Consider the following 26,775-nt stretch of genomic DNA (forward strand, 5'->3'; position numbering starts at 1 on the left):
TGCACAGCCAGGCTTCCTGTAGCTTAAAGAGCTGGAGGTTGTCCTGTCCAGCACAGCACCCAAAGAGTTAACCAAGCCCAGTCCCAGCATCTTAATCTGGCAATTTAAAGATAAGCTAAACAAATAGCAGGGCTGCTCAGAGCCCCACTGAGCAGGAGAAAGGATTCTTATAAAGCATTTGCATGGTGTAAAGCAGACACAGAGGGACTCTAGCATGGCATTTCTGTCTGAACAGCCACTGCTGCCTGATTCAAACCAAGGGCTACATCCCACTGTCAGGGACAAAACTAACAAGGTTCACAGCTACAGATTCTCCTGCTTTTCCTCTACACCCTCTTGATTTCACAGCCACCATGTCCAGTGCTTGATGTCCTGAAGAACCAGACAGCATCCAAAGAGAGACAAAGAAACTAACATCAGCTGGAAGACATAAAGACCAACAAAACAGAGAGGAGAGTGAAGTGGGGGGGATGTCTGGAAAATAAGTGTTTATTTAGCATAAATACAGATCAGCCAGGTGTGCAGTTTATCCCAGACTCTCCAGAAAGCCACACAGTAGAAAGCTGCCTCCCAGTTACTTCCCTTTTTCCACAAGATCAGGATGAACTCACTTAGCCAGCAGCTCAGTGATCTTTTCTGCCATGGGATTGCACTGCCACGTTCCACCAAGAGTGTCTGTGTCTGCCAAAGGCAGCAAGCTGTCTCCATGCCAGCAAACTGCTCCTGCCTGGTCAGACCTGCAGGTTTCTTACCTAATGAATTGATTTTTCCAGTGCTTGTTCAGAGCACAAAGGTGAGCAGGGATTTTGTGGATAGGGGGGTGTATTCACAGACCTAACTGGGGATCTTGCTGCCAACATCTGTTTTGAGAAAGGCCATTTTTAGAAACAGTATGAAATGAGGCTCTTCAGGCTCATGTCAGAAATTTTGGGCACATTATTTAAGCAACAACCTCTGGATTTTGTCCCCACTAAGAGCACTGCACTTTGAACAAGCTGATGATCTGATAATTACAGGTGGCTCCTCCCCGTGCAGGGAGGGCTGGATGTCCCCAGCACTGTCCCTGCCTCTGCCCATGAACTTGTGCTGGGCAGTGCCTGAGGCAAGATCAGCACAGAGTTCATCCTTCAGTCCTTGGGGCTCAGTTCTTCTCCAGGATTCTGGTAAGGAGCTCGTTCAGCCGGTTCACCATTGGCCTGGGGTCCTCATTCAGTCCTGCTGCAATCATGGCATTCTCATAAATCTGAAAAAGAGAAGAAAGCACTGAATAAGCACCAAAGCAACCTGCCTGAGGGAGGGAATGTCCCTCCCAGGACCTGCATGCTGAAACCAGGAATGTCTTCTAGGACACCTGCTAGGAAAACATGGACCACAAGTCCCAGAAATACCCAGGGACCACAGAAGGCTGTGACTCCTGCCCACTGCAATGGTTCACCCTGTTCCCTGCCATGCACGGTCTGCAAGCTGGTTCTGGAAAGGATGGTGCTGCTTCTGGAGAAGGTCTGGCTCTCACCTGGTCAAGCAACATCTGGGCCAGATCAGGCTGACTGTCCTTCAGCTCGCTGAGCTTCTTAATCAGAGAATGCCTGTAACAGAGAGATCAACATTGAAACTTGCTGATTTAGGACACAGTGAGAAATTTATTTCTAGAATGAGCAGCTAAGTCACAGTGGGTCACCAAAGTCAACTTCCTTGCTCCCGTTCTGGGGGCTTCTCTCTTCTCTCCCATGGTCCCCAGAGGGCTGCACACTGTGTGTGGGGCCAAGCAGCCTCACAGATTAAGGCTCTGTGGCACTGACTGCACTTAATGGGGAGGACTCTGCTAAGTGGCAGCCTTAAACTGCCTCCACACCTGAGAGGCTGCTGTGCCCCAGGCGTGGTGCTGGTGCTGTCCCTTACCCTGTGTTGATCTCCAGGGTGGGCTGCAGGAGCTGGGCTCGCTCCTCCTGGGTCTTGGCCAGCTGCTGCATGCGCAGGAAGTGGCGGGCAGCGCCCATCTCCAGCACGGTGATCATGGCAGGGTGCGTGTCCAGCCGCGTGGTCACCTGCACGGCACAACAGCTGTCAGGGCTGCCACGGACAGTGCACCTCCAGAATGGACAAAGGTCACCCAAGGATTGCAAGATCCTGATCCTGCCTTGCCCCAGATTGTCGGTTTCTCAGCTGTTTGGGTGACCTGGAAAGGCCCGGGGTGGCCTTGGACAGTCCGGCGCTTCAAAGGACGAGAAGAGGCTTCAGATCTTTTCTCGGTCTCGGTGTTTATTAATTGTTTATCTAAAAGATTTTCTCTCGGCCCGACAGAGGTCTGCACAGCAGCCAGCCATGAGCACACTGAGAGCCCCCGGGGCGGTCACTTATCTTTATACCCAAAACTACGTATACAATATTTATAATTTTTCCCCAATACCTTCTACCCTTATTAACCGGTGCACTTTTAGTAATGACCAATCCCAAAGTGCCACCATCACCACAGAAGATGGAGGCCAAGAAGAAGAAGAAGAAGGACAGGACACGCCCCAATTCCTCCATCTTACTTCTTTAGACCCCACTGTACAGAAATCCTAAACCCTGTGTTTCACACTCTAATTAACCTATCCCTTCACCATTTATCCCAATGAAATCCTCCCATCCTCAAACAGGTGTTGTCTCCTGTGCAGGATCAAAGTCCAGCCACCAGACACTGCTGGCAACATTCCAGGACTCCCGAGCCCCCCAAGGGTGGTCTCGGCCACTCTGCACATCAGTCCTGAGGTGCTGAGATCCCACACCAGATGATAGAGCCTGCAGTAAAACTGGCAGCCCTCAACACAGAGCTACCATTCAAGCAAACACTCTGAAAAGCTTTCACAAATCAAGCAGAAGCGAAGGATGACAAACCCTTGATGTCTTCAACTCAGCACTTCAGCAGAACAATGAGACATTGCAAAATGAGACTTCCAAAGGACTGTTATCAATGTGGAAAGCCTGGACGTGTGGGGAAGGTCTGAGGACTTGGAGTCTCCTCAGCACAGATCCACACCAAGCCTCCTCATGATTCTTTTCCATTCCACAAGAGCTATCTAAACCAGCAGGAAAGATGGGGGCTCAAATGGCCCCACAGTCCACAGGCAGTGGCTGCAGCTGGACCCAAAGCATTCCTTGCCAATACACCTTTCTAGTCCACAAGCAAGAAAAGTCACCAGGCTGCTCTGGTAACCTGAGCATCAATTGCAATGGCTTTGCTCAATACACACTGAGATGTGCCTCTTCTGCTGCCACACTGACCATGCAATGACAAATGCCAGCATTCACACACTTACACAGAGGAGGCACAGAGAAGAATGTCTTCCCACTGGATCCAAAGAAAAATCTGTGGCAGCAGATCCCCAAACACCTGTCATCCTTTTTCCCTAGATCATTACCTCTGTGTATCTCCTGTACTCAGTTACCAGACACAGAATACCCACCTTCACCCCAGTGACTCGGGAGCCTAAGGCATTCCTCATCCAGGCCATCAGATCCTCAGCCTCCTTCTCTGTCAGACGTTCTCCAGCTGCCAGGGAAAGAGGGCACATCTGAGTGTGCATCTATAGTGTGCAATGGACAATGAGCTGAGTTTTCACTCTTCCATTTCACACTTTCATTTATCATTTCTCTTGTGGGAGTGGGAGTGCAGCACCACTCAGCACACACCTACATATCCTCATCCCAGACTGTGCCATACCTGGAGAGGGCAGACTCATCCCTTGCCAGGGGCTGCCTGCCTCTGTCTGGGCACCAGATATATGCATGGAGTTGAAATAAAATCATGGCAACTCTACACATGACATTCCATTGAACTTTGATCATGTGAGATGAAACCAATCTGCAAAACCTCTAAGCTGCCTCCCATGAGAATGGGAGGGTGGAAGGCTCTTGTTCAGGAGCTGCAAGAGCAGGGGAGGAAGGTGTCCCCTCCCTGCTTGCTCAGGGCAGTGTGCAGCAGGAGGGCACAGGGAGCCTCACGGTACCTGGGCGGCTCTCCTCAAACTTCTCCTCCTTATAGTGATCAACAACAATGTCTGTCTCCACAGAGATCAGCTTCTTCTTGTCAAACTCCCGGAGGTGCAGGAGTGTCAGCTCATCAAACTGCTCATAGCAGAACAGCACCTGTGCCAACAAAGGGACAGCAACACGTTGTTTGGGGTGTAACAGCATTCTCTCCTTCCCAAGGCAGCTCTATACCAACCAGCAGGAACATCACACAGGAAACTCACAGGTTCAACCCCACAGTGACTGCCACTCAGGGCCTGACACGAAAGCAAACCCTTGGAGGGATTTGTTACCATGGGTGGCAGGTCTGCAGCTGAGCAAGTCCAGGCAAAGTGAGAACCAGCACTGACTCCAGCCCTGAGAGGGCCACCTGCCCACACAGGACAACTCTAACACAATTCCAGCCCTGCACAGCAGCTCCCAGCCTCCTTGCTCTGGGGTCCAGCAAAGGTAGGAAACAGATATAAGAACCAAGTGTCTGTACAAGTACTAAATCACAGAATATGCTGAGTTATAGGGGACCCATCAGGATCATTGTCCCAGCTCTCCCCTGTGCAGCACACCCCAGCAATCCCTGTGTCTGAGAGCATTGTCCAAATGCTTCTTGAGCTCAGACAGGCTTGGTGCTGTGAGCACTTCCCTGGGGAGCCTGTCCCAGTGCCTAACATCTCCGGGTGAAAACTCTCCTGATACCAAACCTAAACCTCCCAGCTGAGCTCCAGCCATTCCCTTGGATCATGAGAGTGAAGAGATTGACACCTGCCCCTCTGCTGGCCCTGGTGAGGATGTTGAAAACCACAATGAGGTCTGCTCTCAGTCTCCTTTCCTCCAGCTGAACGGACCAAGTGCCCCCAGCCACTCCTCATATGGCCTCTCCTCCATGCCCTTCACCACTCCCATGGCCCTCCTCTGGATACTCCTAACAGCTGAATGGTTTTTTGTTTAATGTTGTGGTTAAGAGTGTGTCACAGGTCCCTCCTGGCCTCATGCCACAGAGCAGAGGAGGCCAGGCAAAGGCACTGTGCTGGCATGGCTCCATCACAGGCCTCAGTGCCCTGCTCAGCCCTGAGGGCCAGCCCTGAGCACTGCTGCAGCAGCTCAGGGTGTTTCCCCACCTGTGGCTGTTGGAATTAATACCAATAGAGCCAGATGGAACTGCCTGAGCTCATCTGGCCCTTGCTGCTTGACCAAAGGCAGCAGCTGTGGTGGTTTCACCTCAGAGACACCTTTGGCTAGCTGGATGTTGCAGCTGGGCACTTGGGACAAGTTCAGGCATGCAGGAGGTCAGGTTTACCTCTGGCTGAGAAGCTTAAGGTGATGGTGAAGGAAAGGAGTTGGGTTCTGCTGAAGGGTTTGGATCCAGAGTTTTATTCCAGCCCACAGGCCTCTGAATCCAGCAACAGCCCTAACAGAACCTATGGAACCATGTGGTTGCTGTGTCTTTTAACCCCAGGGAGAGGAGGAGGGAAGGGGAAGGGGTATGGGGGGGGGAGGAAGTCTCAGAGGACAAATGACACCTGGATGGCCCAATGTCCCCAGGGCATCTTTTGAACTCTGCCAATCACTCACACCCTTCTGGAATGCTGGATTGACAGACAGCACCAAAGGAGTGGTGATTGGCACCTGGGGAAGGACGGGGAAACTGAGGCAAGGTATGACATCACACTGCAACATGTGGCACCACTGCTCACCCACCTCCATGTCCTTCTTCTTCATGGCCTCGAAGTAGGGCGAGTGCTCGGCCAGGTGCCGGTTGGGGGCACACAGGTAGTAGATGTTCCTGCTGCCGGCCTTCATGCGCGAGCCGTAGTCGCTCAGGCTGCTCAGCTGCCCCGCGGGCAGCGCCGATGACTCGAAACGCAGCAGCTTCGCTATGTCCTCCTGCAGAAAGGTGTGAGAGCAGCCTCTGGGTCATTGAGCTCTACCCGACCCCTCCCAGCCCCAAGGATTCCCGTGCCTCTGGGCAGCCCTACAAAATGGCTCAGGGCATTCTGAATGCCTCCTTTCTTGCTCCAGATATTAAAGAGGCAGAAAAGTGATCTAGGGAGGATGTAGGTCAAGCTCTCCTGGAAATGGGAATTAGGCAACAAAAGAGGAAAGCCCATCTTTATTGCCTGTTGTAGGTGACATTGCACCAGAGAGGGCTTGTGACCATGTTCACAGGGGTCTTAGGATGAGGGAGGAGATGAGGATCTGACTCCATGTTTCAGAAGGCTGATTTATTATTATTTTATGATATATGTTATATTAAAACTATACTAAAAGAATAGAAGAAAGGATTTAACCAGAAGGCTGGCTAAGAATAGAAAAGGAAGGAATGAATGATAACAAAATCTTGTGTCTCAGACAGAGAGTCTGAGCCAGCTCACTGTGATTGGCCATTAATTAGAAACAACCACATGAGACCAATCCCAGATGCACCTGTTGCATTCCACAGCAGCAGATAATCATTGCTGACATTTTGTTCCTGAGGCCTCTCAGCTTCTCAGGAGAAAAAATCCTAAGGAAAGGATTTTTCATAAAATGTGTCTGTGACAAGGGCTGACAACAGCGTGGGTGCAGAGACTCTATGGAGTCTTAAAATAAATGGGAAGCAGCACCAGCCAGAAAGAGTGCAAGTTTAGGCACTAGAGAATCCATAGGTCTTGGCAGACCCAGGAACACAAGTTATGGGCATGCAGGTTCCATGGGAAGTAGCAGTTTCCCTCATCCCAGCTCATGGTAATGTTTCCCATCAGCCTTCAGTGTTTCAAGACTCATGGTACCTTGACATCCTGCTCTGCTATCGTGACAATCCCCTCTCTCATGAACATCCCATACTCCTCAAAGAATTTGGCATATTTCTCAGGGTCCTTCTTGCTCTGGTCAATGAAGAACTTGATCAACCTCTTCTGCAAAACATCACGGAGCTTCCTGCAGGAGGAATAAGCCTTTTTAAAGACAGCTGCTAGAGCCAGACAAGACATTTTAGGTGAACATTTCTCTGTGCAGGCTTGTACAAGTGAGTCCACTGTCCCCTTTCCCTCATGGCTTTACATCTTTTCCTTGTATCTCAGTCCAGAGATACTCTTGCTTACCTGATCAGGGCGCTCTCCTGCAGAAGCTCCCTGCTGAGATTCAGGGGTATATCCTCACTGTCCACAACACCTGGAACACAAAGCAACCCTTGAACAAGTGCCAGGCTCAGGAGGGCAGCCCCTGCCTCATCCCTGTGGAAGCCATTGTCCATAATGTGCCGCTCCTGGTTGCACACACACCTCTAAGGAAGCGCAGCCACTTGGGCAGGATGTCTGCAGCTTTGGTTTGGATGAGGATTTTGCGGCTGTAGAGGGCAACGCTGGAGCCCATTTCCCTGCTGATGTCAAACATGGATGGCTTCTGCAGGAAAAGAGACAGGAGGTAACACCAGCACTGTGCAGGGTGCCCACATCACACTGTGATCTTCCCTACAATGCTGAACCCAACAAGAGCTGAAATCTTGGCTCTCTTCCCTAGGGACCCACCCAAGCCATCCCCCCACTCCTCTCATGGCTCAGTATCCCAACTACCCTGCAGCAGCAGCCCACTGCAGAGATACCCCACCCTGCAGCCATGTTTGCCTCCTTTCCCTAGGGATCTCTGCCCTCGTCCCCTCTCAGAGCAGCAAGGCAGAGGTCCCAGTTGCAGGACAGCACACGTACTTGCTCGGGCACGTAGAAGATGCTGCGGATGTTGAGGGGAGCGTCGGTTTTGTAGTGCAGGACGTAGCGGGGTTTGTCGTAGGCCTGCGCTATGAAGCGGTAAAACTCCTCGTGCTGCCACTCTCCAATGTCCTTGGGCTCCAGCATCCACAGGGCCTGTGCAGGGGCAGGGAGAACAGGAGCTAAGGTGTTCTGCTGTGTTAGGGAAAGTGCTGCATTCTCAGGGGCTCACTTGTAGCTAACAGTTATCCCAGTTGGACCAGAGAAACCCCAGCTCCATGCTGTGAGCATTCAGCAGCTCATGGAGGAGAAACCCCACCAGGGAACCAACTGTGGCTCTGTTTGCAGTGAACTGATGCTGATGTGTGGAAAAGCACAAAGCCCAGATCCTGGATAAAGAAAAGGCACAAAATGGGAGCATAATGAGACTCAAGCTGTTGCTGTGACCCAAGGGAAAACAGACTTTCTGATAAGAAGATAAAAGTCCAAGACTCTATTAAGGGCATTTCACCCCTTGCTCTACTACTGCTCTTCTCCAGGGAGCCTGTTCTATTGATTGTCAGGCAGAGAGAGCAAACAGCTGTCTAAAGCTATTTCTGGTTTTGTAATTTAAGGGGCACAGCCAGAAAGCCTTTGGAACAGAAACACTATTATGCAGGAATCCAAATAAATAATCAGTGACTAATAACACCAATTACAGAACCTCAGAGAAATTCATGTGGAAAAATGTTTAAATACAGTCTTGAAAGTCTGTGCAGTCAGTGCCACATTCCAGGAAACAAAAAAGCCACACAAATGCTCTCTACCTGCTCTCTTAGGTGAGAAAGCTTTAAACAATCAGAAGAGGACATGCTGGAGGAAAATGATTCATAGACTGCTGTTTTAAAGATAATTAATTTCTCCCAAGTGATGCCTGCAATTGGACCAAGAACATCTCAGTAAAATGGATCTGGCTGCAGTACAATGTCAGTGGTCAGAAAATGCCAGCATCAAGCTAGGAGCTTGAATAAATCAGGCTGTGAGCTACTGAAAAACCCCAACCACTCCCTGTGAGCTGCTGAAAAACCACAACCACTCCCTGTGAGCTGCTGAAAAACCACAACCACTCCCGGGCAGTGGCTATTCCATGTAAAGGACAGAAAGAACTGCAGTGAGAGGTGTCAGCACACCAGCAATATGAGCAATCCCATCAGCACTAACACATCACATGGCTTGAACAGAATAAGCATCACAAAGCACTGAAATAATAATTTAGGACAAGGGAAGATATAGATCTTGCTGATCTCCAAGACTTTTCCACAATAAATGCAAAGAAGCTGTTGCAGCTGGATTGTCTCCTTTTGTTCTAATTAACTGATCACTTTAAGATCTGTGATACCCTGGACAATCCTCCCCTGTTTCCAGGGACAGCTTTGTGCTGTTTCCTGTCTCCAGAGGAGCATTACAGAGCTTCATCTCCATGAGTGCTCTGCCTGTGGCCTCCACCTCACCTGTAATGTGTTAATTCTTCTCCCATTGAGGTACAGGGGGAAGCTGATGAAGTTGCTGTATTTTGTCACCACCTCTGGAATGGAAAGAAGACACAGAAGGGTCACTTTTGTGGAAACAACACAGCAGGAATTCCCTCAGGAACAGCAGGTGAGAGGAGGTGCAGGAGAGGAAAAAACCCTGTAAATTCACCTCCCATCTGTGAGCCCCAAGAGACCCTAGGGGTAACAGCATTGCCCTCTGCTACTCACCCTTGACTCTGTCTTCATTTGCAAACTCTTTGCAGTCTTCTTTGAGGTGTATGATAATCTTAGTCCCAGCTCTGACCCCAGATGCTTCTGCAATCTCAAACATCCCTGAACTAGGATTAGAAACAAACACTGTGTCAGTTTGTGCCTCAGGTACACTCCTGATAGCACAGAGAAACTGTTCAACTGAGAGCACACACAGCACTTCAAGGCTGAGAGGAAAAGGCAAAAAATGCTCCTTGTGCCTCTGAGAAACCCCCAAAAACCACCCCAGCCACCCCATGTGACTGTTTTCCCCACAGAGACCCCAGTCCCAGGACACACTGCTCTGCAAAGACACCAGCTACTGAAAACCCAAACCAGTCTGGTGTCTCACTTTTCTCAAGAATTTAAAGAATGTAGTAAATTCTTTATTCTGAGGAAATTTTAAGGGGATGCTGCACTTGTCACCCTCAGAAGCTCCAATTTCAACACGTCCAGTAGCCCACAGCTTTGCCATCACAGATGTTTGCAACTTCAAGCCAAAAGCAAAGGATGAACACACAGCTGTGACCCACAGGGAGATGTGCCTGCAGCCCCCAGTGCTGCACAAGCTCTGCTCTCTGTGGGTGCCCCAAGCAAAGAGGTTCAGTTGTCCCTGTTGTGTGGCCCGCTGAGCTGATTCCCTGCAGCAGGGATGAACAGGAGAGCCAAGTGCTCTGCCCACAGCATGGCTGCTCTGACAAACCAACCCTGCCCTTGCAGCTCCCACCCTGGCACATCTGGCCATGCTTTGTTACTGTGTGTAACTGGAGCAGGACCTAAAGCACTCAGCCAGGTCCTGACAGAACACAGAAGCCCTGTCCTTGCAGAGCTGTCAGGCCATGCCTGGTCTGCACACAGCCCCCCATGCTGCCCACCCCACTCTGTAGCCTCACCCATCAGATGACCAGTGGTAGCCTGGGCTGCCTGGCTCTGCTGACTGTGAGAACACCTCCACTTTATCAGCCACCATGAAGGCTGAATAGAAACCCACTCCAAACTGGCCGATGATTTTACTGCTGGCTTCAGCCTGGCTCTGCAGAGCATCCAGAAAAGCCTGCAGGAACAAAGGAGACACAAATCAGCACACAGTGACTTCAGGCATTGCTGGGGGTTGTGATCAGTGCCCAGCTGGGCTCCCCAGGCACTGCAGCCTGGCAGGCCAGCACCCTCACCCCATGCTCTGAGGAAGGTTCCCAAGGAAAAGGGTTTCTCACAGGGACTGCACCTCTGGAGAAGGGGAGCAATACAAGGAAAACAAGTGAGAGCTCAATGAATCAGGAGCAGGAAACCTTAAAATGGTGCCTCCAGAGATGAAATCAAATATCAGGTACACATGAACAACACATGTACAACACCTTGCTGTGGGGACAGAGCTGCTGCTCCCCTGGACAGGGGGCAAATGCCAGTGGGTGGGTGCCCCTCTGTAGGGATGGCTGGGCAGGAGGGTGTTTGGAGGGAGGGCAGTGGGTGCAGCAGTGCTACACACAGGGCCCAACAGCACTGCCTGGGCTCCCTGGGCCTCCCAGAGCACAGCAGGCACCACTGAGAGCCAGGAGGCTCCACAGGCAGGTTTCACCTCCCAAGAGGGGTGTCATTTCACAGCTGGGCTGAGGGCCAAGGGACAAAACAGAATGAAAAATTACTAGGAGAATAAAAGTGGCTGTACATGGAGAAGAGTTTTCTAAGGGAGGGAGAAGGGTCCTCATCCCAAGTTACCTTTGAGCCTGATCGAGCAATGGTACCAAGGTTAGAAATCAGCTCCTCCTGGGTCATGCCAATCCCTGTGTCCTGAAAAGAAACAGCAATTGCAGCTGAAATACCAGCAGGGAACCATTGCTCCAGCAAACAGCACCCAAGTAACTTCTGCCTCCAGCTCCCACTCTCTCCTTCCCCTCTGAGTAGTAAATCCAACAGCTGTGACTCCATCTGCCCATGGCCAGGAACACAGAGGGCACAGAGCCCCAGGGGCAGCCACAGCTCCCTGCAAACCACCAGAAAGCTCAGAGACTCTGGCCATTTCTCAAGGAAAGACAAAACCATGCCAGGACAGGCTGGATTCTACATCCCTCCAAAAAGCACAGGATGGCAGTGCAGGAAAGAGATGTGACCCCAGGCATGGCCCCACAGGGCCAGATGTCCTGCACAGAGACACCCTCCATTCCTGAACTGCTCTGAGGGGGAGCTGAGGAGCAGAGAGAAGCAGCTTGTTTGCAACCTGCAGATGTGGAACACTGGGAATCAGCAGCAGAGCAGCAAATCCCTCAACTCTCAGGTAATGCAGCCCCTTCTCTGCAAGCCCTGTGCTCCATGGTGTGAGCATGAAGCTGCCAATGTCCAGCAGACATTACCATGGGAACAGCAGCCAAAATACAAAGCACCAGCTACACTTTGTGATGCTCTGCCCAAGCTCCTTGTCACCCCCAGGTTATTCCAGAACTGCACTGCTGCATGCAGATAAACATCTCCCTGCAGCTCACACATCTCAGGCAGCAGAGCCTGCAGCAGCACCACCCAGACAAGGCTGCAGTAAGTCTCAAACCTGGCTGCAGCCTCAATTTGCATGACAGACCAAGGCAACAAAGGTAGCAGCAAACCCCAGCTGGAGATGGCCACCCTCTCACAAAAAAATGTTTCCCTTTCTGTTGTCCAGTGTGTTTTCAGACTTGCTCCACACACATTTTCCACAGGAGCAAAGGGCAGGCTACTGCCCTCCAGGATACCACTCCCAAGAAAAAAGTGCCATTCCCCCTCCCAAATCCCAGCAGCTTCTCTACCCAACACCACAAGCATCCCAAGAACCCACAGTTACATGTTCTCTGAGCCACTCTCTGAGGTCAAAAGTAGCCAAGTGAGATGTGGTTCTCATTCCCATGAGGGGTTCAGCTCTAACCTGTGAGCATGGTTATCACAGCTGACAGCAGCTGGCACATCCAGAGCGGGCTCACACACCCCCAGTGCCTTACCAGGACTGGGATTTGGTGTGCAGGGTCAGCAACATCAGCTGCAACAGAGCTGGGAGCTGCTAGGTGGCTCAGAGGTGAGGAGCCAGAGTCACCTCTGCCACCCATGGAGCATTTACTGGGCTTGTTTCCACAAAGTCAGTTAATGGCAGTATGGATTTCTTAATGCAGTGCTTAACTGCACTGTAGGATTGAACTGTTCAGCCTGTGAGGTGCCATGTGGGTAAGACATTTTCCTGCCCCCCACAAGTCAGGGCACAGCAATCCCTTTCCTATGGTTAAATCCAGTCAGGCCAGTCCTGGCTGAGAATAGGGATGATGCCCAGTACCATCTGAACAGTGAGAGATCAAAAGCCAAGGAAAACAAACAGCGTATGGCAAAATCTCAGGAATCTGACATGGTCCCTTCCCCCAGGGAGGAAAAAGCCAGAAAGAACAGCTTTCAGCATCTGGTTCAGTTTTTCTTCATGCCAGACCCTGAACAGAACTCTGATCCACTTCTATTTATAGCACAGCATGTCATTCCCAAATTCCAGTGTGTTAAAAAAAAAAATACATCCTTACCCCATTAATTTATTGGCTATTGAATTCCTAATGCCCTGCCAAACTTACTGCAGAATGCTTAATGACAATTCCTGGAGACTGCTTTGATGAGGGTGAATCTCATGAACAAAGAAAGCAGAGCTCAAACAGCCAGGATGCTGACAGGGAGAGCAAAAAGTGAAGAGCCTGGCAGAGCAGACATTCCCTACTGCAGGAAAACACCTGGGTGGATTAGGATGAAGACACCCACCATCATTAGGACGAAGATTCAAGCCACCCTTGCCATATCCACATTTTCTGCAGCTCTCCTTTGGCTCCCTTCACCACATGGAGCTGCTCAGGGGAATGGGAATAAAGCAGCAGCAGAGGAGAGGTGGGAGCTGAGCTCTGCAGAGCAGGAACTCTGCAGTCATGGGAGGCAACTGAACCTGGCCCACACAAGTTCTGGCAGCTCCAGCTCCATGAAATCCAAGGAAGCAGCTGGTGGAATTTCTGCTGCCCTTCTCACACTGCTCTGTGCTGCATCAGCTGCTGCCTGGCTGCTGGGCATCTCCACCAGGAACCACCATGGCATCACCCAACCTTCTAACCCCCACCAAACTCCTGCCCACCACCATCAGCCTTTGCTCCACCATCAGCATTACAACTTCCCTTCCCCTGCACACAGTTCTAGCCCTCCCTGCAGCCTGCAAGAAAAGCTTTACCAGGCTGACCACAGGCACAGGAGAGCTATTTGGAACAGCACAAAGCAAATTTTAGCTGGGGCTTCTCAGATTACAAAATGGGAGGGATATGCTCAGAGTTAGTTCCATGTGCCAGGTGTTTCTCTACAGCTGGGAGAGACCAAGACACAGTGTGCTGACCCTTCATTAGCTGAATGTTAATTACAGAAGACCTGCTGCTACCCCTCAGAACCACCACCTCCTCATCTGGGTGAATTTCTCCTCTGGTGATTCTCAGGGTGCACAGTAAAAATCCTCCCCAAACCATCCCTTATAAAAGACAACAAAGAGGCTGCAGACCTTCAGACTATGAAGGGCTGGTGGCCACAAGTGTTGAACTAAACTCAGTAACATTTACCCCAAAAAGACATCAGCTGAACTTTGTTTTTAGCACCTTTTTATGTGTGGAGAGCTCCAAGGTACCTAAGCTGCTGCTGCCCTGCACCTTTGTGCCTTTGTGCCCTTTGTTCTAACCCCGTGGTGGGGGTGCTGGATGTTTGCAGAGACCCGGTGTGTAAGATTAGTTTAGCTTTGCTCATTACCTGAGCCCAATTTAAAGTTTTGCAGAGCTTCCTTACACCTAACAACCCCTTAAGCAGCCATTAACTGCTGCCTCTGCCATGAGTGCACTGCAAGGAATGCTCCCAGTTAGAGCTACCTGGCTGAACTATTGTGTCTTTCACTTTGCTTTGTTGCAAAACAAACACTTGACACTTTTTTTTTCAGTGTAAAATCTCAACAGGACATCAGAAGAACACTGAGTATATTATAAAGACATGCTGCTTTCACCAGCTGATAAGGTAATAAAATCCCAAAATGTCTGATTAGCAAATGTGCCCACTGTTATTTAAATACCTTGATTAAAGACTTCAAATTCACAAGACCAGGACAGCAGCTGCACTAGAGCAACATTCTGGTTTGGGATCATTAAAGCATCTGCAGCAGCAGCACCCAGCAGATGAAAAGCCAGAATAAAACAGATGCCTGTGAACACGAGGTAATCTTGGCCCAGTACATGGAAGGTGTCCAAAGCAGAGAGCCTGAGCTTTCCTTTGCAAAACCACAGGCTCAGCCTCCACCCACCCAGGTCTAAATACCCACTGTCCAGAAAAGTACTGCCTTTCATCCACTTGGAATTTCCCAGTTTTATTCAGGATTTGCACTGATTCTGCCGTGAAGAGAACTAAAGGATTGTGCACTTCCTTCCTTGGGCCACGGGTTATTTGAGATGTGTTTATACTTCTGGGTCCTGGGCTGATTTGTTAAAGATGATGCAACCACTGGAAGCTGTAGCCCACCCCTGCAATCTGTGGCATGTTTCTGTAGGTTTAATTGCACCTAAGACTTGCTAAAGTAGAGCCAGATTTACCCCTCTACCTCCACCTGCCCATCTCCTGCTTCCCCAAGCCCAAGTGGCACAGATGCTGCAGTGCAGGTCCCCCTCTGCTGCAGCCTGGTCCCACAGGGGAGGGGGACCTGCTCCCACCTGTCCCCAGCTTTGTGGGACACAAGGGTGCATCTGCACTGACCTGCTACAGCCCAAACAGCCCAGCCCCTGTTCCAGGCTGTTTGTGAGGCAGGAGAGATCTGCTCAGTGACACAGGGAGCTGTTGCAGGGAGGAGTGGTGTTTGCAGTCATTTTAACTCCTCCCAACACAGCAAACTGGTGATTTTGTGGTTTCACAGACACTGATTTTGGATGACAGCACCAGAGAGATGAAAGCCCAACAAAAGGAACGGAGCAGCCCAAGCCCTGGCTGCTCCCCATGCTGGAACAGCAAGCACACTCCCTCCCCCAGCAGAAGCAGCCATCAGCTCTGTAAACATTTCAAACCATTTCCTCTAAACTGTCCTAGCCCTAAATTAAGCCTCAGCAAGGAGCAGGGCTGCAGCCCTGAGCTCACACATCACCAGCAGCACAGCAGAACTGCACAGCTCCAACACCACCAAGTGCCTGTCACCTCATGCAGGTGCTGAAGGTGAGCTCTGTGCCCACAGAGCCTTGGGGTCTGTAAGAGGCTCTCTGTTCCCACCTCAAAGGGTCCAAAATCACATTGCTAAAGCCTCAGCATGTGGAGCTGCAGAGCTCTGCGGAGCTGTTCTCACTGGAAACACACCCCTCACATTTTCAAATGGATTTTCTTAACCACTCTGACCTTGCAGGCTGTGGCTGCTACAGATGGAGCTGTCCTAGAAACATGAGGCAGTTTGCAAAGGGATGGAGGAAATGGTGGAATTTGCTAAACCAACAGGACTTTGGTGAAGGAAGGGAGGTGGTGGAATTCAGTAACACATCCCTCTTAGCAGCTACCACACTGCAATGCTTAGGTGGAATATTCCTGCATGAGGACATCCACCAGAATTCTGAGTCTTGCTGTGCTTGTGCTGGAATTCAGTCCTGGCAGGGAACGAGGAGAAATGCAGTCACTGAACAGAGCTGAGTGCAGTCCTACACCAGATCTACACAATCCCCAGGAATGTGCCTGTAATGGCCACCACACCTTGCACACCTGCCTTTTCTCAGCCCAGTGAGACACAAAGAGATGCTACAGGGCTTGGAAGAGAAGGGGAGAGATTCAGCAGATCCAGAGGCACAGAGCACCATGAAGATCTGAGAAGGATCCAGGGGTCAGAGTGAGACAATGGGACCTTTCCAGGAATAAAAAAGGGGTGACTGTTTCTACAGGTCATGTATGAGGGACCTGCTGCCTCTTTTTTGGTGGGTCCTGGTAGCTACAGAAAACAAAACAGTGGCAAAGGGAAGATCCATCTCTGCCTCAATCACTGCAGCAAGCTTTCTTTCACCTTTGAATTCCTGAAAGGCAGAGAAATGTTCTGAATGATGCTTGCTCACAGTAATCATTGTATGCAGTTTGCTTCTTCAAGAAGTTATTTATAACCCCCTGAGTGGAGGTAAGGAGCTTTTGGCACTCTGGAGAAGGCAAAGCTATTAAAGAGATTGGAGCAGCGTTGTTCTCACTGCTCCCCACAGCCCAGGACTGCTGCACTTAAAAGCTTCCTAGTTAAGACTCATTTAATGGCATTAGAGAGGCACTGGCAGCCAGGCAGGGGGTTACAAAATCCCAATCCTTAACCCATCTGACTGGGATGGCATCACAGGCACCCTGCAAGGTGGGCAAGCAGCTCTCCAGCCAAACTGCCAAACAAGGGGAGAGCTGCCACAGGGACAGGGCAGGAGAGGGAACAATGTCTTGATGGAGTCAGATGCTTTGTGTCCACTACAACCTCAAAAGGGAAAGATGAAAAGCAGAAATGACCCCCTGCCTGGGGCTAAGTGAGGGCTCCTCAAACAATTGGTGTTAACAAGAGTCAGAAAACTGCAACAGAGTGACAGGAATAGCAAAGCCCCTGCACCATGGTTTGAGAATCTCTGCTTGGTGACTGTGGTGCCCACTGACAAGCACTAACTTCCCCATGGCAACTGCAGCACTTGCTCTGCAGAGGAACAGAAATATAAAATAACTGTGCAGCCTCCAACAGCCCCCTCTGCTTCTGTCCTACATGAAAAATATCAGCCTGTGTGCTCTGTCTGTGCCACATCTCCCCTGGACCTGCCATGGTCCCTCAGGGCTGCCTGCTTCATCCTCCTCCTCCTCTGTTCTCCCAGGAATGTCCACAGCCACACTCATGGCTGACAGCTCCACAAGAAAATGACCAGTTTGCCTTCTTAACACTAGGAACTCTGCCAAGAAAACACCAAAACTGAGGCTCAGCCTCCCACCCTGGACAAGAGCCACCAGCAAGATCAAAGTACAGAGAGAAGGCCCAGCCCCACACTGAGGCCCAAGGTGACTGCTCTTACAGACTGTCTCCCTCCCAGTCAGCATTTTGTCACCAGCAGGGACAACCAACACCTGGGCACAGGGGAGTGCTGTGCTACTGCCCAAATCTACAGTGCCAACTGTGCCTGAGGGCAGAACCTCAGCAGGAGCTGCACTCAGCCTGTCCTGCAGCAGAAGGAGAGAGAGACAGACAGGAATGAGAAGTTCTTCTCACCACCCTGGCATTTATTTCCCCTCACCCAGGGGAGAGAGAAGGTCTGCAAGCAAACCTTGTAACACTTCAGACTTAAGGAGATGCATGAAAACCTCCCCAAAGGTCAGGAGGAAACCAGATCCACAACTTACCCACTAGTGAGAAACTCACACAACCTGGGAAGTGCACTGGGCAGGGGTAGAGGGAGAAATGCCACTGGTACTTCCCAACAGGGAAAGAAGGAGAAAAGGGAGAAATGCCATTGGTACTTCCCAACAGGGAAAGAAGGAGCAGCAAATTTTCCTATGGCTACAAATGGGGAGCAGACAGCATTGCTGGTTTTTTTGAAAACCTCAGATCCTGAGGTTACACCCTCATGAACCAGAGCCGAGGACAGAATATTTGGGCAGGCCCGGGGACGGTGCTGCTGCTGCTCTGCTTCCAGTGACTCCTCACAGGACACAGGGCAGTGATGAGAGCAGCAGGGAATGGCAGCCTACCTGGATGGTGATGGTTCCCTTTGCAGGGTCTGTCTGCAGGTGGATCTCCAGCTCTGGCAAGGCTTTCCCCTCAGCCATCAGGCGGTGCCGCAGCTTCTCCAGCGCGTCGCTGCCGTTGGAGATCAGCTCCCGGATGAACACCTGGGCACAGACACAGCCTGAGCCTGCCCTGCCCAGCCCTCCCAGACACCTGGGAGATCACTGGCTCCCACAAACTGATCCCAGCTCCCCAAACTGTGCTTCCCCATTATCTGCCAGGAGAACATTTTGTCCAAACTCCATGTGGAGGCTCCTCCATGCAGAGGCTCGAGGCTCGGAGTCACTTAGCTATACCTACAAACTTTTTCAAAAAGACATTTTCAAAGTGTCTTAAAAAACATCATTCAAAAAAGCCTGACATGAAAGCTCAGGACTCACTGGGAACTGAACAGTTATTCTCCCAGCTCAACCATTTTGGATGTATCCCTTGACAGAGATGGGGCTCTGCCAATAGAAGGTCTCCCAGCAATTTGAGGGTGTCTTACCTCTTTCTCTGAGTACAGGGAACGGGCAACAATGTCCAGCAGTTTCTTTGTTTCAGCCTGGAACTCATGTTTAGAGGCTGCACCTGGAATAAAGGGAGGGTTGGGGTTGTTCAGCTTGAAGAAAAGAAAGCTCAGGGAGCACCAAGAGCCTGTTCCAGTGCCTAAAGGGCTCCAGGAGAGCTGCAGAGGGACTTTGGACAAGGGCCTGAAGTGACAGGACAAGGGGGAATGGTTTCCACTGCCAGAGGGCAGGGATGGATGGGATATTGGGAAGAAATTCTTCCCTGTGAAGGTGCTGAGGCCCTGCACAGGGTGCTCAGAGCAGCTGTGGCTGCCCCTGGATCCCTGGCAGTGCCCAAGGCCAGGCTGGATGAACACATCTGTACTGCCACCCCTGCAGGCAGGGAGCTGTGCCCAGGAAGAGAAACCTCCTCAGAAAAAACTAAAACTACAAAACATCCCAGCTGAAAGACAATCCTTGGCCTTTTAAAAATAGCAAGAGGCATTAGAGAACTCATTTCTCCCTCAAGAGCCATTGGAAAACTCTGGGAAAACACATCACCTGTGCCATGCCTTGCTGGTGAGGATGTACATCCCCCAGGGATGGGGTGAAGCTGGAGTGTGGGCAGCACATCAACCCCACCAGGGACTTCAGCCTATCTCAAAGGTATCTCCAGGAAAACCACAGAGGAAGAGTTCAGATGTTATTTCTGTGCTGGAATAACTCATTGCTCAGCCTGCTTTAGAGCAGCTGTCCCTGAAGCTGTGCAAAGCAATTCATTCTGGCTAAAGGGCTGACACCAGGACTCTCATCACACCTCCACGATGTACAGCAATGACCTGGGCAGGCACAGCTTGCTTCTGGGGCAGAAAACTCTTTTCAGCCAATTCCAGTGCCTGTGGAGGCTCCACACACACACAGCTGACCATCACCTGCCTGGCTGTGCCATGGATGCAGTCCTGATGTCCCAGTTCCTCAGTAAAGGCCATGCTGACCTCCACCCCCAGGGTTTGGGAGGTGATGGTGCCACACAGATGGAAGGAAAGGGGTGAGCAGCACCTGCACTTCCTCCAGAGGCAGCAGCACTGCTAAGCAGGGCTCAGCTGCCCCACACCTTGACCCAGGAGCCCCCCAAGAGCATCCCCACATTTATGCCAGGCCCACCTTTCACGCTCTCTGTGCTGCTGATGATGGTGTGCAGGGGCTCCTCCTCCTTGCTCTCTGCTGTCTGTGTGCTGTACAGCCTGACAGCAGCAATGCTGGAGGCAGGAACATGGTGCTGGAGGCTCCAGCAGTGGAGAATTTGTCTTTGCAGACATGCTGCTCCTTTTGCTAAAGACACAAATGAAGATATTTCAATACACATCACAAGTCCAGCACCAACAGGAGCACTCCTCAGAGGTCCCACCTAGGTAATCCCATGAGGGTCTGAACAGCTCCCTCTCCATCCAACTCCCACCATTCCCCTCCAGAACTGCCTTCACTGCATAAAAAGGGCAAGCTGCTACTTTGGCTCTTCTGAATCAAAATTTAATCCAGAAGATGACAATTAGCAGCTTTCCCACTGAATTAACCAGGAAGAGGCAGTCTGCAGCTTTCACTGCTGTTTCCTCTCACATCACTGCCTGTGAAAATATAAATTGGCAATAAATATTTGGCCTTTGACTGTCCAAGCACAGGGATTACACCCCCCAACAAAGCTGGGTCCAGGACAAGCAGCACATGCAGCAGCAGCAAGGCCACCAGTCACAAAATCAGTGGGGAAAATGAGACCAGTGAGGAAATGGCACAACCCCCTTAAGGTCAGGGATTCCCAATTCTCCTCCTTTCATTATGCCCAGGTGAACCCAACAGTTTCCTCTCTGTTGGGGGATGAATCAAACCAAACCTGGTCACAAAAAGACCATTGCAGCACCACAGACCTCTGTCCAAAGCCTGCTCCTTGGAGTGATTCATGAACTGCTGGGAGAATGGCAGAGCAGGATCCCAGAGGGTGCAGACCTGACCCTGCAGGGGAAGGCAGCACCTTGGCCAATGAACACCAATGGATGGTGTGGGAAGCACAGGAGGGGCCAGGACAGCCTGGGCAGAGCCAGGAGAACGTGGATAAGCAGCACAAGTGGCTGGAAGCAGTGACAAGCTCAGGTTTTCTTCCAGCTCACTCTGTACCTGTTGGCTGTTTCATCCAGCAAGGGAAGGAGGCAAACCCTGCACTGACATTCTCAAGGGGTCCTTCCTTCAGGTGACTGGGGACAAAAACAGCCAAAGACTGAACCAAACCTCATCAGTATGGTGAGAGTCCCAAAGCACATCTGTGACCTCCCTGGGCACAGCTCCCAAGGCCATCCCCTGCCCTCCAGGCCAGCTGAGGGAGCTCAGTCCCTCCTGAGCCTTCCTCCACCTTGCCACAGCCCTCGAGTGAACTCTGCATTGCAGCCTCTTCACCAACATCCCTCATCCTGTAGCTCAGGCTCACTTCACAAGTGCTCTGCAAACCTCCTGCCCCCCACAGCAAGTCTTACAGTCAGTGTGGTCATCAAGAACAGGCCTTGCTGCTCCACACCATCATGCTGGGCTCTCACCTGCTCCAGAGCAGGTGAACATGAAGCCCTGAGCTTCAACAGAACTTCTGCCTCCTGCACCTCATCCCTAAGAGCTGACAGAGGAGGCTGTCAGTCCTCATTCTTCCTCCTCCTCCTCCTCCTCACAGAAAGCTTTGAATCAAGATCCACTTCTCCAGCCAGAAGCTTGAATGACTCCCCAGTCATTCTGCCCTTAAAGAAAAGAGCCCACAAATAGTTCTAAATGCATCTGAACACCTCCCACACACATTACTGTGCTCTCTGCGTCACAAACAGCTCTGCTGCATTATCACAGGACACCTTCTGCAGCTCCCATTCCTCTGCCTGCACTGCCTGGGAAGGGGCACACAGCCCTGGCTGAGGTGGAGAGCAGAGAGCACTCACTGTCCAGCCCCTCAGCTCCAGAGGGGAAGGGCCTGCAGCTCAGGGTTTATATCTGTTTTATACTTGTTGTGGTGTGTTGTAATGCCCCATTTTGGCCTTCCAGGTCACTTCCCCAGGTGTGCCTGTGCCTCTCTCCCTTCCCCCTTGCCCCATGCTGAGTGAGTCCTGTCAATCAGGCTGAACATTCCAGCAAGGCGTCGTGTGGTTGGTCAAGTTCAAAGGATGCCCCTATGCCCAGAGGTCATTGGCCTGTCTGGGTGTCATCTTCCCCTGAGACCCTGCCCCTCTCACCTGGTTGGTGGCTCACCTGTACCTCCCCTCCCCCTGTCCCTGAGCTTAAAAGGTGATCAGAGCATGCGGCCGTGTTCTGTTGGAGCAGCTGCTCACGTTCAGACCTCTGTAACCATGGAATGAACCTCTGGACATTAAACCCTCCAGCAGAATCCTCTCCTTTTTCTCTTCACCATCGCCTGAAGCCATTCCTCCTGAGGTAAACGGGGTTCCTAACAAGCCTGGACTTGTTCAGTGCCCAGCTGCAACCACCAGCAAGCCAAGGTATCTCTGGGGTGACACACCACAGTTGCTGCCTTTGGCCCAGCAGCGAGGGTCAGACCGGCCCAGGCACAATCTAACTGGGAATATTGGGAGCCTTTTTTCCAATAATACTCATTTTATGCTGGGTGCTGTAGGATACTGCACTGTACATAAGCACACACAGACACATCTCCCAAACAGCAGAAACAAAAGAGAGAATTTTGCTCCCTCTCTGATTCCAGGATCCAAAAAAGACACAGATCAGCAGCAGCCTAAAACCTTAAGTTCATTTCTATCATCAGATGTCCAGGCAGCAAAACCCCAGAGTCCACACAGGTCACCCCCTAGCCCATGAACACCAGCTCTAAAAACTACAGCTGCTTATAATTTTATTTCTGGCTATTTATAATTGTTGATGTATTCACATTTTTTGCCTCCCTACCTCCAAAGCACAATAATAAATCACTAGCCATCAATTCAGAAGTTACTGTCAGATTTGTGCAATGTTTGGTTTTATCATCCTTAATTAGCAGCCTGTCCCCTGGCAGGGAGACACAGCTCATTAAATACAAACTGCAGCACCTTCAGCCCATTTCCCTCTTGAGAGTCCCTGCCTGGAGCAAGGGAGCAGAAAAGGCTCCTGGCTATTCTGGGTTGCTATAAAACCACAATTAGCAGCACACAAGAGCTATTGAGAAGCACCTGCTGAGGTAACAGGGGATGTGCTACTCATAACGAGCCTCAGGAACAAATTCCTAAGCCCAGGTGACAAAGAAGGAATGGCTCTTGCCCCAGATATGCACTGTGATGTGTTGGGGCAAATCAGGGCTTTTGATAGTGAGTTAATCAAATGTGGAACTTTAGCACAGCCCACACCCCTTCCTGTTCCCACCACTGCACTGTGAGGGTGGAGAAACCCCCACTGCACCCCAAATTCCACCTCTCTGTGATCCCAAGTGATCCCAGTGTGCCCACGGCCACAGACCTGCCTCACACCCTCACAGCAAAGCCCTGAGGGGCTCCTTTCAATCCAGACACCTCAGTGATCCCCCAGGAACACAGCCCAGCCTCTCCTGGAAAAGCCCTGCAGTGAGCAGAGCCCAGCAGCAGGCAGAGATTCATGGTGGGAAACCCTGCACAAAGCAGTTTGTGGCTCAAAACAAAAGAGAAGAATTTGGGTCAGCAGGAGCCCGGGGAAGCTGGTGCAGGAAAAGCTCCAGCAATTAAACACTCCCAGCTCAGATCTCCTCACACAAAAGGGCTCCAGAGCTGGGCACCAGATCCCTGAGAATGTGGGGAAAAGAGAATTCCCTGCCTGACCCACTCACACCAACACAGCTCCCAACAAGCTCTGCACCAGCTCTGGCCTCTGAATTGAAGCAAACACTGCAGCTCTGCCCGGCGAGGGGAGGGAGGGCTGTGCCTGCAGCCAGGACAGCCCAAAGCAGAATCCTGCTCCTCCCTCTTATCCCCACCCCACACAGCCTCTGCTCACTGCTTCTCCCCTGAGGGCTGAATGACAGCTTAAGGGATAGAACTCAGCTCTGCTGCAGGGTCTGACCCACCAGGGGCAGCAGCTTTGATTCCAGACATGGATGCTAACAAGGCTCTGGGGATTTCTGTGGAGGAAGAGCTGGATTGCCCAGAAACACCCAAGCGGCACTCTGTGACACAATAAACCTGACAACCCGACCCTGAAAGTGACCCTATTTGTCACACAATTTCCCCTGTCACGTTTTCTCTTCATAACCTGCAGGGAAATCACAGACCACAGCAACAACACGCAGATCTGTCACTTAGGGGCCAACAAGATAAGGGAACACAGCACGGGCTGCTGACAGGCAGGACACTGCTCACCATGCTTTGGCTAATGGCAGCTCACAGGCACATTTCCAGTGCATGAGGGCCTTGACAAGGGAGCACATCTCATAACTGAGGCCTCAGGGTTTGGGTTTTCTTAGCACTAACTCCTGTCAGTTGTCTGAGGTGAAACTCCAAGTGCGCCCCTGGCAAACACAAACCCTTCAGGCTCATCTGGAAAGGCCCCTGGTAGTGACTGACCAGAGAACAGCAACGCTGCTGCTGCCTTCTGCTCTCATGCAGGTGCTTCTCTCTGCCTCCTGCTCTCACACAGGTGCTCCTCTCTCTGCCTCCTGCTCTCACACAGGTGCTCCTCTCTCTGCCTCCTGCTCTCACACAGGTGCTCCTCTCTCTGCCTCCTGCTCTCACACAGGTGCTCCCCTCTCTGCCTTCTGCTCTCACACAGGTGCTCCCCTCTCTGCCTCCTGCTCTCATGCAGGTACTGGGTGAGAACAGGGACGTGCACCAGGACATGACACCCGATGTGAATGTGCTGTGCAGCCTGTATGAGCCAGCAGGTACCTCTGGGTGTCCTGCACACCTTATAAAGGCCAGGAGATGAACTGGGAGTGCTGTACGAACCAGGACATAAACATGGATATATTACACACCCCTTATCGAGCCAGGGCATGAACCTCACGGTGCCACACGACCGGAGCATGCTGTACACCCTGTATGAGGCAGGACATGGCCCTGGAGCCGCTGCTGGCCCTGAGCTCGCTCCCTGCCCCGCACCAGCCCGCGCTATTCCCTGCACAGCCCCAGGAGAACTCGCCCCTCCCCGGGAAGGAGCGCTGGGCGCTCTCGGCTCAGCTCGCCGGGCGCTGTGCACGCTGCCGGGCCCGCGCCCGTTCCGAGCAGCCGAGAGCGACCGGGCGCTGCTGCGGGACGCGGACCCTCCGCACCTCCAGAGGACGCGCAAGGCCGAGCGCAACTCCGGGCAGGCGCGCCCGTCCGGGCCGAGCCATGGAGGTCCGGCCGCCCCCTCAGCGCGGGGCCCGCGCCCCTCACGCCGCCCGTCCCCCCTCACCTGCGGGCGGGCGCAGCCGGGGCGCGGTCCCGGAGCGCCGCAGGGCCGCGAGCAGACACCGCCCGCCCCGCGCCGCCGCCATGCCCGCGCTGCCCTCCCGCCGCGCCGCCTGATGACGTCACGGGGCGGGGGCGCGCCCAGTCCCCCGCGCGCGGGCTGCGCTTGACACGCGCCCGGTGACGTCAGCCTGCCCCTCAGCCCGCGCGCGCTGCTTCCCTCAGGGAGGGCTCCCCACGGGTCCCCTCACGGCCCGAGCGAGCTCTTCAGGGGCACCGGGGCTCTGTCCCCTCACGGCCCGAGCGAGCTCTTCAGGGGCACCGGGGCTCGGTCCCCTCACGGCCCGAGCGAGCTCTTCAGGGGCACCGGGGCTCTGTCCCCTCACGGCCCGATCGAGCTCTTCAGGGGCACCGGGGCTCGGTCCCCTCACGGCCCGACCGAGCTCTTCAGGGGCACCGGGGCTCTGTCCCCTCACGGCCCGACCGAGCTCTACAGGGGACACCGAGGTTCGGTCCCCTCACGGCCCGACCGAGCTCTACAGGGGACACCGGGGCTCTGTCCCCTCACGGCTCGGGCTCTGTTCCCTCAGGGCCCTGCCTGGGTCCCCTCACGGGGACGTTTCCAGGGCTCTGCCTAGAGGTCAGACACCAAGCTCAAGACACCATTGCTAAACCGCTGCTGTTGTGATTGTTCAAATCCCCGTTCGTGTTTCTGAGGACTTGTTAGCAAAGGAGTCAGACACAGGTTACAAACGCACCCTGCTCTCCCTGTAGGACACCCCTTGGGGTATCTCACAGTGAGCCCATTCCATGGGACGGCCTGCGGCAGGAGCCCAGCAGTCACAGCCTGCAGAACTGGGGGTACCGTGGCTCTCTCCCTGTTTCCCCACAGAAGGGGCTGAGGGCCGAGGAGAGGCTGCGCCGGGCTGGGAGCAGCCCTCAGGAAGCCCCTGTGTGCCACACCTTGGCCGGGCACCCTGCTCGACTCTGGGCCAATTGTTTATCATCCCATTTTCCCATTTCTCTCAAACTCCTCATCTCCCCGGGCTGTTTTAGCGAACATCATCGAGATCTAAGGGGCCGAGGCAAAGGACAAAGGCTTCAGAGGGGATGTGGGTGAGCGAGGAAATGAACCACTCTGGTGAGAGCCGAATTTGGAACGTGCGTGAGAGCAGAGCCTGGCCTCAATGAACACCACAGCCAAAAATAAAGGAAGGAGCAGGTCTCTTTCGGTGAGCTCTAACCACTTCCAGACCGAGGAGCTGTCAGGAGGGAACCGTGCCCACCGAACAGAGGCAGCTTTGTAACTCCAGGCCTTGGGGAGCTCATTGGAAAGCTCCATGTGCAATTCACTCGTGCTTGCAGCTGATCTTTTGGGACCACGCCGAGCCGAGTGTTGTTTTGGAGGTTCATATCTGAAAAACACCCACACAGAGCAGGGTTTGTGGGGCACTCAGCGTTCTGGATTAGGTGCAACAAACTCAGCACGAGCCTTTGCATCACTCTGACACCCTTCCGCTGGCTGCACTTCCACCTGGAACCAACTCCAGCCCTTCATCGAGATTCCCTGCGCTGCAGCCAAAACCAAAATGACTTCTGAGCTGGTTACAAACGCTTCCCTCCTCTGGCTGTGCTCACTGCTACCTCCCGCTGACCCCGCGCAGAGCAGCGCTGTCAGAGCCCTTGTCTCTG

At 52.4% G+C, this 26,775-nt stretch overlaps 1 protein-coding gene across 1 annotated transcript; it reads right to left on the reverse strand.

The window, feature by feature from the left end:
• Positions 1–462: 462 nt before the first annotated feature.
• On the reverse strand, positions 463–25,171 carry TRAP1 (TNF receptor associated protein 1). The gene is made up of 18 exons (XM_058035857.1): positions 25,088–25,171; positions 19,862–20,029; positions 18,697–18,779; positions 18,173–18,313; positions 11,168–11,239; positions 10,345–10,505; positions 9,431–9,540; positions 9,182–9,255; positions 7,692–7,847; positions 7,269–7,389; positions 7,089–7,158; positions 6,777–6,924; positions 5,707–5,892; positions 3,990–4,128; positions 3,447–3,532; positions 1,900–2,045; positions 1,514–1,586; positions 463–1,243 (listed from the first exon to the last, which is right to left on the reverse strand). Exons 1-18 carry the CDS (start codon positions 25,167–25,169, stop codon positions 1,142–1,144), a joined length of 2,118 nt encoding a protein of 705 aa, XP_057891840.1. The 5' UTR covers positions 25,170–25,171; the 3' UTR covers positions 463–1,141.
• Positions 25,172–26,775: the final 1,604 nt, after the last annotated feature.

The sequence above is a fragment of the Melospiza georgiana genome, chromosome 16, assembly GCF_028018845.1.
Source record: "Melospiza georgiana isolate bMelGeo1 chromosome 16, bMelGeo1.pri, whole genome shotgun sequence".
NCBI classification, from domain to species: Eukaryota; Metazoa; Chordata; class Aves; order Passeriformes; family Passerellidae; genus Melospiza; species Melospiza georgiana.